The sequence below is a fragment of the Chiloscyllium plagiosum genome, chromosome 21, assembly GCF_004010195.1.
Source record: "Chiloscyllium plagiosum isolate BGI_BamShark_2017 chromosome 21, ASM401019v2, whole genome shotgun sequence".
Lineage (NCBI taxonomy): Eukaryota > Metazoa > Chordata > Chondrichthyes > Orectolobiformes > Hemiscylliidae > Chiloscyllium > Chiloscyllium plagiosum.
The window spans coordinates 16691845-16705935 of NC_057730.1; the positions used below are offsets into that span (position 1 = coordinate 16691845).

General features: G+C 37.4%; 1 protein-coding gene across 1 annotated transcript in view; it reads right to left on the reverse strand.

Moving 5' to 3' along the window:
- Positions 1-2756: 2756 nt before the first annotated feature.
- Positions 2757-14091, reverse strand: part of LOC122560575 (dynein axonemal assembly factor 5-like) — a 114993-nt gene continuing 103658 nt past the window's right edge. The window contains exons 10-13 of the mRNA XM_043711344.1: positions 13940-14090; positions 10533-10689; positions 9953-10144; positions 2757-4022 (exon numbers count right to left, since the gene is read on the reverse strand). Coding sequence (XP_043567279.1) covers positions 3883-4022; positions 9953-10144; positions 10533-10689; positions 13940-14090 — 640 coding nt within the window. The 3' untranslated portion in view covers positions 2757-3882. The remainder of the gene's footprint in view (positions 4023-9952; positions 10145-10532; positions 10690-13939; position 14091) is intronic.

A 14091-nucleotide genomic window follows, 5' to 3' on the forward strand; every position in this document is an offset into this window, starting at 1 on the left:
CAAGATTGTTGGGTATTTAATGTTGACAAATCTACTCAGCAATGACATCATTGCTCATCTGATAATCATTAACTCCACTGTTCATACCTCTCTGATTAAAATCTGTTTGTCTCAGTCTTGAATGTACTTAATTTCAGAGTTAAGTCTCACCATCCTTGATAAAATGTTGGTTTTTAAGCAAAGTCATAGTCATAGAGATGTTCAGCACGGAAACCGACCCTTTGGTCCATTTCGACCAGACATCCCAACCCAATATCGTCCCACCTGCCAGCACCTGGCCAATATCCGTCTAAACCTTTCTTCTATTCATATACCAATCCATGATTTGGAGATGCCGGTGTTGGACTGGGGTGTACAAAATGAAAAATCACACACCAGGTTATAGTCCAACAGGTTTAATTGGAAGCACTAGCTTTCGGAGCGCTACTCCTTCCTGATGATTTTTAACCTTATACCCATCCAGATGACTTTTAAATGTTGCAATTGTACTAGCCGCCACCATTTCCTCTGGCGGCTCATTCCATAATTATACCACTCTCTGTGTGAAAAAGTTGCCCCGTAGATCTCTTGTATATCTTTCCCCTCTCACCCTAAACTCATGCCCTCTAGTTCTGGACTCTCCCACGCCAGGGAAAAGACTTTGTCTATTTACCCTATCCATGCCCTTCATGATTTTATAAATCTCTATACGGTCACTCCTCAGCCTTTAAGATGTGTACCATGGGCATTTGGTAAGGGGAATATCCAGTTACATGGTGCCTTCTTGGGCAAGAGGAGAAACCAAGGTGGAGAGGGATAACAGCATGGTGAAGAACTAACAGTGAATTATTAAGGCACCCAGCATGGACAGAACACTAACAAGACTTTTGGATGAGCTAAAATTTATTGCAGGAGGAGGATGGGATTTCTGCCAAGAGACTGAAATAGTCAATTTAAGAGGTGTCAAAACCTTTTGTACAAAAACCTCTTTTCAATGGTCACAGTTAAAAGACAAGGGGGAGGCCATTTATGATTCAAGTGAAGAGAAATGCCTTTACCCAGAGAGGAATAGATCTGTGAAATTCTCTGCTACAGAAAGTGATTGAGGCTAAAACATTGAATGTTTTCAAGAGGAGTTGGAAATAATTCTTGGGCTAAAGTGATCAAAAGTTATGAAGAGAAAGTGGGAACAGGGAATGAGTTGGATGATCACTTCTACTGCATTTTTTATGTGCAACACAAGTGGGTTTCAGCAGCAGAAAGAGGGGTAGGGACAGAGACACGTGACTCTGAGTATTGCTTTGAAATGGTTGTGAAATAATTTTGTTTTCTTTCAATTCTGCTTCCCGTTCAGATTTTCACAGATTATTTTTACCATTTCTCAATACAGCACAAAACTAACTCCATCTGTGTAACTTGCACAGACTGTTCTCAACTCGGAGTATAAAACATGTGAAAAGCAATATGCAGGTCAAAAGAAGAAATGACTATTTAGCCCATTTAGTTAACATAGAACAGAATTATCATCCGCTACGTTGATAGAAACAGACAGTGGATTCACACTGGCATTCAACGCTGTTGAAGTAATTCTGTTAGCCTTGCTTCAAGTATGGAACAATCTTTTGAAATCAAAATCCAGGTGAGAGAGCAGAATATAAAACCAAGCTTGTGTAGAGATGCAGAATAACGTCTTTGCTTTTATCTTGTATGTCCTGCCTAGTCAATCAATGAAAATAATCAGAGAAACATTGTTCCTTGGATATTTTGGTGAACAATAAGGCAAGTCATATCATCGGTTGTGAAGAACAGTTTGGAGTTCTTCCCAAATTTATAAAGCTTAACTATGTGGGAGCGATTGGATGTGTCTAGTCCAACCACAACTATGATTTTTGTCCCTTTGGATGAGAGTGGCTGAGGGAAGATCAAGGGCTGTTTTCTGATTGATTCCGTCACAGCCACATGCCTGAGGCTTGAGAATATGAGAGATATTGCAATTTCCACTCTTTTCTGCAACCATTTGTAGAATTTGAAGGAAACATCAAATCACAGGTGAAGGAGAGAGAGTCATGGTGGGTAAAGCACCAAAATCACCAGGGACCATCAACAAACAGCACTCCGACCTTCAAAGTAAAATTTGTGAACAAGAGTTTTAACACAAGTGTCAGAGAACGTTTTTTTAAAATCATGTATTAATTGAAGGAAATATTTTCACTTTACAAACCTTCGTTTAATACTGGTTGCAAGAGAAGTGACTTGGGTACCCTTACAGAATGCAGAAGTACCCAATACTAATGGTAGGACAGGAAAAGAAGGAAATAACAGTTCAGTGAATGGTGTAGTTGTATACAGGGTCCTTGGGTTCCAGCTGGAAATTTTTAAGAATGGAGCTTTCTTTCGATTTTCTCAAATTATTGCATTTCGTTCTGATTTGTGTGGGTTATGTCAAATGAGTAAGGAAACTCACACCAAATGAGTGAGGACTACTAACTGTCCAAATTCCCTTATTTGGCATTATCCACACTTTGAAAGCAGGTGCATGTTACTAACAGAATTCTTTGTTAACAACCTCAGCTTTTGTGCCACAGCAAATCCAAATATAAAAAGGTGCTCAAGCTCATATGCATGTGAGCAGCTTAGAACTACAATTTGGTGTAGCAAATTTTATACGAGGTGAATAATTTCTTTGATGCTCATTTTTGCTACATGTGCTGTCATTCCGCAACAGAATTTCTCCCAATCAACTACTAATTCAACAACAGAAAATGTATTGCACAAAATACAAAGGTTATTTTAGTTTTATTGAAAAGGTACTCAAAATACTCAACCCTTAGTTGAAATCTTCAATCAATTTTTGTGTATCCTAAAGATACTGAAATATCTGTTAGTGTAAATTATAAAATTCAATGTAAAAATGTAAATCTCACTTAATATTAACACTGCAAACTGTTATGATACAGCAGTAAACAAAAACATTCAAGCCAAAAGCCATGTATTACAAAGATCACAAAATGAGGAAAATTATAATTCAGGAACAGCAAATACCATATTTGCTGATTGATCTGCATTGCGGAATAAAATAATCAGAAATTAAAAATCAAATCCCGGAAAATATGCCAAGAAAACTACAATTGTTTCAAAAACGTAGACACTAAAAATGGAGCAGCATTCAAACAATCTCCAATAAACAAAATCAATAACAATAATCTCCAAAAAACAAAAATACTGAACAAAAATGAATACATTTACTCTGCATTTAAGCAAACCCTCATCCCTCCAAAAAAAAGGCAACACGTTTAGAAACAGGGAAATGAGAGAAATTGCCAGGTATTATAAATAAAATAGTCAAGGGTTAGAAGTATACAGCAGCCCAATTAACAAGGGAGAAAAGATGCATTTGGAAACATGGTCGAAACAGCTCTCGTATCTTCATAAAATGCCAACTGGCTTGCTGTGTATTTTAGAATGCAACATTCTTGGCTCCAAAACAGTACCAACAGTACGTTCCTGTGCTTCACACGTTCTTTTAAACAAATGGAAAACAAAGTTTGAAAACTATTATGTGATTTCAAATTGCTTAGAGATTAGGACTGCATTTGTATAAGCCACCAGCAATTTGACAGAAGATGTTCTGCAGATATCCCTGAACCTTCTTTCTGAAAAGTCTGAGAACTTTAGCAAGATGAAAGATTACAACCCAATGTTTCTCAGCTAACTTCTGATAGTTGTCAAGGCCATTCTATCATCAGTTTTTGATACTAAAATATCCACCATTAAATATTATGTTCAACTTTAAGTTTTTTCCCCTTTATTCCATATCCTATAAATATCATGTGCATATTTTTTCCACTATGATTCAACATGGCATCTGTATTACATCTCCAATTGAAGAGTCAGGTTCCAGGCTTAGCGGGCGTCTCCACTGACTGCCTGAATATGTTGTAGCAGCTGTTCACAGTAATAAGGGCTGCGATGTTTGTGCTTCACTGCTTCGATCTCTTGTGTCAGTAATGATGGAGAAAGAAAACTTCCTACTTTTAGGACATCTGTGGAGAAGAAATCAGGAGAACATCATTTTTAACATGAAAATATATAAACGTCTTGTCAAAGTCAATCCAGAAGTCATTAAGACAGCCTTTACAAAATGACATTTATATCACATATCTCATGATTCCCACAAGACATTCAAATTTGCTTTATCGCCATTGAATTACTTTTGAAATATAGACCCTTTTGATGCGTCAGGAATACAGCTGCCAATTTGTACATAGCAAGCTCCTACAAACAGCAATGTAACAATGACCAGATAAGCTGTTTCAGTAATTTTGGTTCATGGATAAATATTGAATGGAACGTAAGAGAAAATACCCTGCTCCTCTTCAGAAGAATGCCTACTGTGAACTGTTCAGTAGGTCACATCAGGCACTACCATTTCTCAGTAGATTACATTGGAAGTCTTTTGAGATTAGAACCACTCTTCAACTAAAGCTGTATTCAATTTGTGCATTTTAACCAAGTTAAACCAATACTGACTATGAGAAGACCATGGGTAAATTAGTATGTAAACAACGTTTAAACAATGTAATTAGTTATAAACCAACAAGATTCAAATCAGCCAAAGCTGAACAATTTTCATTTATGACATTATAACTGTGCTGTACTAACATTTGGATGAACATCAGGAAATAATGAAACCCTATTTTGTAGAGTTGGCATTACAATGACGAATCTTTTATTTAAAAGAAAGTTTTACAGTTAGAGATTATTTCCAAAAAAATCAGCAACGCAAAATATATGACAGAAAAATATCCAATTTGAATCTTGAATAATTAACTGGAATAAAGGTCAACTTTCCAAACTAGGCATTGCTGCTGAAGGTATCTCACATAAACGGGCAGTTGGAACCTTGGTTTCACAGCTCATCTCAAAAAACAGCACATCCAACACTACAGCAGCCCCTTAAGTACTGCACGAGCAAGTCAGCTTTCACGTTTCACACCCTGGAATGGGACTTGAACCCAGAACCTTGTGAGTCAGAGGTGAGTGTTAATGACTAAGTCATGGCTGAGACTCTTCTATGGGAAAGCCTACAACAGCAGAAGTAGGCCATTCAGCCAGTCAAGTCCACTTTGTCATTCGATGAGATCACTGCTGATCTGATAATCCTCAACTCCACATTTTCTGTCTTTCCCCATAACCCTTGGTCCTTTACTGCTTAAAAATCTCTCAGCCTTTAGTTGGTAAAGAATTCCATAGATTCACTATCCTCATCTGTGTTAAATGGGTGACCCCTTACTTTTCCCTCTCCGTAGATGCTGCCAGACCAACTGAGCTTTTCCAGTACTTCCTGCTTTCATTTCAGATCTGGCAAAGAAACACCAGGTGACTTATATCTTACATGGGTATTGTTAACCAAGAGTGTATCAGGAATCTAACTGCAATTAGTGATGGGCAATTATCCTTAAAAAAAGGAAGGCCCTGGAGGATTGTGCTTCCTATAGGCCCAGGACTAGACTGGGTTGGGATATCTGGTCGGCATGGACGCTGGTCTTGTGAGTGACATTCACATCCCAAGTCTGTGAACAGCCAATTTCTAACAGTGTTTGCATTATCAAGTTTTCCACTAGATGGCGCTGGAGATGCTTTCAAGATCACATGCACAATTCGAATTCTCTGCAACTTTAAGTAAACATACAAAGAGCTCAGTGTTCCAGTATGTTCTAATCTACGACAGCCTCGTAGCCCATCTCTAACCAGAATATTAAATATCATTTTGCTGCACCGCTTTCTCATCAGAACACAGAAGTTGTAGCTGAGTAAGCTCCTTTAAATCTGATCATTACTCCCCTTTTTTATTCCAAAAGCTCTCTTTGATCATTCTGATCCAATAATCTATAGCAGTTTGCATAGGAGCTGTCCATATTAGGTCTTAACTAATTGATAGAAAACACAAGATGAATGTTTGGATGATGATTTCTTGCTACAAAAATTTTAGAAATGTTGTGACTTGTGTGTGATTGCAGCTAATAAATCATTAATCCATGAGCATGTGGAAGCAATTCTCTTTCCAACCAACATGTTTTAAGCCCTCTTGTGGCAGAGTGATACAGTCCGTACCCAGAGACCGGATGGTGTAGGTTCAAGACCCACCTGCTCCAGAGGTGTGTAATAACATCTTCGAATGGGTTGATTAGAAACTAGGTCAATACTAAAAGCAAAACAAAATGTTTTGTTACCAATCAATTATCAAACTGGTATGAGAATCAGAACCTATTGAAGACTAACCATTTGTTTCCAGTTTGAAAAGGGATGTTGAGATTGAAGGCAGCAAATAGGAAAGGCAAAAACTGTGGCCAATATTGCACTGCTTACACTCATATTGCTCAGTCTCAAACTGGTAGTACAGAAAACACACATATAGAGGTTAACATGCATTAATAAGTTTATTTTATCTGAAAGCATGTTTCTATAAACCACAGAGTTCCTTGAAAATAGATCCAAAAGTCCATAAATCTTACGATCTTAGATGCTTTTCATGCTGGGTCACTTGGCAATGCTACAGAAGTTTTGATTTGTTCCAAGCAGCTAACCATAATAAAGACTGGTGTTAGCGTGTATCTGCTTTCACAAGTGTAATATAGGATAACACTTTGACTGCAGTGTTCCTGAAACATTGACCCAGTCACATTCAAATTCAATGGAAACCTTGCATGAACATGCCCAGAGTTGTCTGCAGCAAACCATCAAGAAGAAAGAGACTATCCATTTCCCTGACAGTACTGCTACTCATTGCTGGCAAAAACTCAAAACAAGAGAACTGAAGAGCTGGCACACATTCAGGGGACGGAAGGAAAAAATAAATCAATGTCTTCTGTAGTTTTAAGTCAATTAAAACTGAACTTGTTACTCAAAATGTTTCAAAGCTTACCCGACAATGTCAGAGACGAGTAACTCAAACACAATTTCTTGAGCAAAGTGTTACGTCAAACATCTTAGTTTTAAATGGCAGGTTTATAATGAAGAAATGAAGCAGAAGTTCAGATGAAGTGATAGATGTATTTGTCTGCTAGGTAGCCTCAGCCTTCTTATCATGCCACCCACGAGTAACACAATGCCATGTAGATATCAGAAGACATTACACACATTTTGGGGACACACACATACACAGTAAAATGTGTATATTCACATTGTATTGAGTTATGCAAATTCTAAATATAAAAAATAAAGGAAGAAAGGAAACCCAGCTTACCACCAAAAACTGCAGTCAATACTGTTGCTGTTCACTTACTGCCACTTTGGCCAAAGCTATGTTTTACAGTTTGCTTAAGTGAAACCTGGCAAACCCAACTTACAGCTAATCATGCTGCATGAAAAATACTTTTAAAAAACCCTTCATTCAAAACTTTTATATTTTTATTGGAACAAGTACTCATGTGGAGACATTTCAGCAAAGTGTAAATATCAATTGTGAAAGCAAAGAATTTATGAAAGGATTCTTCAATAGATCCACCAGTTTTCATTTTAAAGTTCCTTAACTGTGAACAAGTTCTCCATGAAGAAAAACACCATCAAGCACTATAAAATAATTCATGTTATTTTATTTATGCAAATGCACTCAATGAGCACATTGAACAAATCTATAATGAATGGATTTTTCACATAAGTGTCAACCATGCTGGGATGAATGCCCTTGCACAGCATCAGGACTGCTACCAGAATTTCAAATATTCTAGCATGGAGCAGAATGCAAGTTTCTGGAGGAGTTACATTCTGTTTCTCAAGTCAATGATGGTTTTTCCACCACCTTCACCAAGCTGACTGTTCTCATGTCCAATATTAAATTTGGCAGATTATTGATTAGGCGAGTCACCAATGTAGAAATTGTTTACTTCATCGAATGATGAGCATCTTCCAAAGGCTGCTGGAACTGCAACTGTCATTGAATTTCTTTCCTCATTCTAGGGCACAGCAGCACTCTTTATTGCCAGACCAGTGGAAATCAATCAATCAAGGGCAGAAAAACAATTCTGGGCTAGCCCAAAGCCCAGGACATGGGTCAAGGTAGACAAGCCATTCTGCAGGACATAGTTTTGGGTAACATCGTTTTCCCTTGGGACATGGGGAAAGGGTCAGCCTGCTCCACAGGACAATATTACTCCTGATATTAAACAGTCACCATGCTATTAGCACATAAAGATCATCACTACCTCAAAATGTGGAAATACCTGGGGTTCACTCGATGCTTTCTCAAAAAGGATAACTCACACAGCTCCCACAATGAAGTTAATTGTCAAAGATTCATAGTCTTGTCTTTGGTACTGTGCATTACTGAAGTTTCTTTTCCCTCCCCTTTGTTTTGGGCTTTCATTGGTTGGAACAAAATAAGTACCAATGGTACTAACAAAATGTCTTGAAATAAACTCCATATGGGGGTTTCAATACTGAACAAGAGAAAATGTGAAACCAGACAAGCACTCTCTATGTGAAAAGAAACTCTGTTACCAAATACCTACTGAACCTTTACAGCTTGACAAGGGATTAAACTGCTGTCAAGAGAGCCAAATCCAATTACTTCCTGGGGGCAGGAAGTCACTCACAGTATGATGAAGAAGCAGATAAAATAGGCATGAAATGACGAGGGTGACAGTTCAGTACTTGACATGTCCATTCTCAAATGCAACACAAATTTAACTTATAAGCTCAAGCTTTTCTGCTTCAACATTATTTGATACTATTTACTTGGAGAAATTGAATTTCAGCACTCAAGCAATGAGCACCAAAGAGCAGAGAGATTCAAATCAGGTTCTTTAGAACAGCTCAACTTATGTTGTAAACATGTATTACTAGCCACAAAAGCTGAGTTTTCTAAAACTGGGCTGGTCAACTTGGCTTATAATATTCTTTACTAACTTTTAAGTGTTAATCATTGGATACACTTAAAACCGGGAAAATATCCACACAAATGAAACTTAACACAATGCTGGTGTATCTTATTGCAAACATTATAGGCATTAGAACCTAAAAAAAAGGTCATCTAAGATTACAAAGGGATGCTATCAATTGGGCCAATGGGCTGATGAGTGGCAAATGGAGCTTAATTTTGAATAAATGTAACATGTTGCATTTTGGTAAAACAAACAAAGGCAGGACTGAAACAATTAAAGGTAGGGCCTTGGGTGGTGTTGTAGAACAGAGACACCTCGGCATTCAAGTACATAGTTCTTTACAGTTTGAAGTTTGTGTCACAGGTAGACAGTGTGGTTAAGAAGACATTAAACATGTTTGCCTCCATTGCTCAGATCTTTGAGTATATGATTTGGGATATCATGCTGAGGTTGTAAAGGACTTTGGTGAGGCTTCTTCCAGAGTACTGTCTGTGGTTCTGGCTGCCCACTATAGGAAGGATATTATTAAATTGTAGATTGTTCAGAAAAGATGAACCAAGATGTTGTTGGGATTGGTGAGTTTGAGTCACAAGGATAGGCTGGGGACTTGTTTCACTGGAGTGTAGGAAGTTGAGGGGTGACTTTACAGAGGTTTATTAAATCTGGAGGGGCATAGACAGGTGAATAGTTAGCGTCTTTTCCCTAGGGTGGCAGAATTAAAAACTAGGGGCATATTTTTAATGAGAGAAGAGAAAGATTTAAAAAGGATATGAGGGGCAACTTTTTTCTTTTTATAGAGAGTGGTTCGTGTGTGGAATGAATTGCCAGAGGAAGTGGTGGATGTAGATACAGTTACATTTAAAAGACATTTAGATAAGATCATGAATAAGAAAGGTCTGGAGAGATATGGGAAAATACAGGCAAGTGGCACTAGTTCAGTTTGGGAACATGGTGGGCATGGACTAGTTGGACTGAAGGGACTGTTTCCATGCCGTATGAGTCTATGACAATTGATGGATCGAATAGCAACTGATGCTCCAGTTTAAAGAAAAAGGATATTAGAAAATCAAGGAAATGTACTGCACTCTTACCAAGAAGCTGTTTTTGGATATTACTCTCTGGATCATCTAGGTGAACCAAAAGTCCACGATAAATGAACTCAAGGTGGCTCTTGAACAGTAACTGATCATAATTATTCCCAGCGCACTGGAACCAAACACTTAAAGCTTTGGCGGCTGCTATACGCACTTCATCCAAACCATCATCCAGACGTTTTAGAAGTTCTTATTTAAAAAGACAGAAAATGCTCATTAGTGGTGCACACAATCTGCATTAATGATTAGAAACCAAACAAACTGAACATTTCTAAGACCTTCATCAGTAACAACCTGGAATGTGATTCTAAGAGCAACTAAACCTTAGGCCCAAACAAACGTTTCTTTGAATTCAGTAGGATTCAGGTAGCACTCATATCTACAAAATTTCCAATTAACTTTTCTTTTGCCATTTGTAATGGTCATTGTCAAAGAGATTGCAAACATCAAACCTATTGAAAAGGATTAACAAAATATCTGAAAATGCAAGCATTAATGAAAGTTAAGGAAGAAAACACTTACAGTGATACAACTACAGCATTTCAAAAGAAAACAACTATCCTGGTACATATATTACCTGGATACAATTTATTAAGCTTGTCATGATCCAACTGATTCCCGCAAACTTTTAAAACAGCACTGATAATTTGACAGGCCAGTAATCGAGTCATTTTTGAATCTTCATCCAATACAGCAATCACTTTTGGCATCAAGTCTTCATATACTGCAAGACCCTAACAAATAATTACAGGAAACATGTCATCAAAACTAAAGAGAAACAAAGTTACAATACTGAAGGTATTACACAGCAGGCCCACATGAATTCAATATTGGGACATGGCAGAGTTATCTATAAAAGTAACCTCTTGCAAAGCACAATTAAAGTTGTCTAGTTCTAAAATTTTAACTTTTCAAAGAGCAAAATACAATCATAAGTTAGTCATTGCTACCTTACTTGATCAGAAATATGTAACATGGAATTGTAAACAGGGTTCAGCTTTTTCATTTAAAACTCTCAAACTGTGCACAGCTCTAAATGCCCTTCAGGGGAAAAGCAGATTCTGAAATCCCGTCTCACTGATCCCTTCTCCTCTATTGTATATGAGGTTATCCAGGTGCTGCACTGAGTTAAAAACTACAGAAGAATCACTAATGAGTTTAACATTAAGTTGAAATATTCAAATTTGAAGAGAAATGTATAAAGGAGAGCAGAGAAGGCTCAGAGGCGATTTCATGAAGGTTGTTCCAAATCATAAGCAGTCTTGATAGTTTCAGCTTAATAACTCTGCTTACATTAAGTGTGTCAGTGTCCAGTGGAAACAGATTTACACTGTTAAACAATACAACCAGATGTGAAATGAGGAAAGTAAAATCATCCCGCAATTTGTTTTGACATACAACTCAGAGATGTGAAAGTAAAATTAACATTTAATTAATATTCTTTGACTAATATTTAACTAACATTCTTTTAGAAAGTTATGATCAAGAAGGAAAAACAAGTGATGGACAATTAAAAATAGCAGAGAAGTGGGACTAAAGGCACAGGCACAGGGGCCAAATAGTGTTCTGATATATTCCATCATTTTGTGACTTTGAATATTTTGCCGAAATAGGTAAAAAGGAAGTACATCAATTACAATGCATCTAATCTCAGAGTGAGACTGAAATAGGATGACAATGGGGAGTAAAGTACTCAAGATCGTGAATGATTAAATTCAGCAGTGGTACTGAGAGGTTCAAAGGTGTCAATGTCAACTTTTGGAGTTATTTCAGATACCTAACACACTGTGATCAATATGTAAAAGAAAGGTTTTCTCGGTAATATAGTGGAAGCTAAAAGCCTGTGATCAATTTGGGAAAGAGCAGCACATAATGAGGAAATCAATGATCTTTAAACTGGATATACTGCACTCGGACAGGTTGAATGGCTTTTCTCATCCATCGATATGTTGTACTGTGTTAACTACACATAATCCCCAAATACTTTAACATACTAACCAAGGATTTGTTCTGCCTGGGAAACACTTAACACATATTCAAGTGAAATAAAGCTATTATTTGCATTTGCCTGCAATGCTACAGTTAATATTTTATACATGATAATTGTTTTGTTAAACTAGTTGATGAACTGAAGAACAATTAATTGTTACTCTGTACTCTTGCACAACCACTATTAAGGTTGGTATATACCATCTGTGCTCATCACTAAGATTTGCTGCTTCATTTTTGACTGTGTAGGACTGATAAGGAAATTACTTGGTGAAATGAAAGAAATTAGCAGAAACACTAGAAGCTCCTTCTTCAGCTGATACATTTACATACTTGAATAAAAGCAAAAACTCTTCCAGGGTACATGTGAAGTAGAAATTCATCTGTGAAGTATATGTGGTGCACATTTGCATCAGGAGTTGAAACAGGAATCATATGGCTTCAGGTAATAAAAATGAAGCCTGAACTTATGCCAGGAATTTGACCAAATTCTTGTGAAGTGGTTGTACGGTCTGATGTTGGCCCATTTTAAAATGCAACTTTGCAATGGGAATTTTCTTCTTATGCCAAATGGTTTGATCCATATTCAAAAACCATTATTTACATGCATATTAGAAAGCCCCAGCTGCTTAAACTTCAAGCTAGGAACACTGGCAGCAGGAAGATGCTGTTTCAGATGGACATTTATGGTCGAAATGTTTGATTAGGAATTTTTACAGATTTTTGCCTCACAATCAGATTTTTCAGATATCACTGTATTCAAGTTCAGAAAGCCTATTTGTCTGATTCTTACCCTGGGAATTCTCATTTTATATTACCCAACAAAGTCCAGGACTTTCCCGATGGGATTAATCTAAACCTGCCTTCAGTAGGCACAGATTACATGCAGGAATGAAAACTAAGTCCAGAACTGGAAATGAGATCTGGTACTGTGGCATGCCCCTTGGCTGCTTCGTGAATGGAACATCTATGGGGACCCTTAAGGCAAAGCAAAGACAGGAAAATTAAGACTTTTTTTTGTACAGTCACATTTATTTACAACCTTTTGCAGATGATCCCTATCCCTCATGGAGAGCTTACCTGAGCTGCATTCTTGAGGGAGAGTGGCAATTCATGTCCATTTTACAGGCAGCCAGGGTGCTCTTCAAATGACTCAGAAAAGGAATTTACCACACACCTAATTTTGCACAGTGTGCAATGTATGCACAAGTTTTAATCGGAAGGGATTGAAACTAAAAGGAGATTGGAGCAGATGGAGAATAACGGAAAGGTCGTTGCCAAAATGTCCTCCAGTCAGAAATCAGTTACAAGAGATCTTCCTTTTGAGGAAACAGTATCTGAATTCACAAATGCGAATGAGAAAATAAATGCCATACACAAAAGAATTACACTCTCTTCCCTTCACTGGTATATGAGAGAATATGCTTTAAATTTTCAAGTAATGCCTTAAAAGCTGGCCTATATTAATATTTGTATTCATAGTTCTTCAGCTGCAAAAGTTAATAGGAAAAAGAAGAGAGATTCTTTTATTTACATCTATTTTAGATGCAAGTGTCAAATGTTTGGAGCAACGGATTTATTTTTGACATATTGAATTGCTAAATTATTCCTCGTAAGATGGTGTCTGGAGGGAACAAATAGAAAAATACAGGCATCAAAAACTGAAAAATGACAAGTTGTTCCAGAAGAGCAGAAGGGAAGAGAGCAAGGGAAACAGAAAACAGCAATATAAAAATAAAATGACAACAAGCACACACTGGTAATACTTAATGAGACACTCATTAAAGAATGAAGGAATGTGGAGGAAGATTTGACACACAAGCTCCACTGGAATCATTATCTGCTCCAAAAACATTAACATATTTGAAATTAATGCAATATGAACATTCTGAAATGAATAGGTGGCCTGTCTACCATTTTCCTGACAAGATTAGTTAACAATAGTCTGGACTGGAGATGGCTCATCTTTGAATCTTTGACCCTTCTGGGACATACCTGTTCCAACGTAATCATCTTGCTATGCAGCAGAGCCCACAGACAGGATACAGCAGTCGTGCGGATTGCAGCTGCTGTCCTCCCAGCATGCCATAGCAGATTAGGCACCAAAATATCTCTTACAAGCATCTCCAGGTAGCTACTGAAACGCC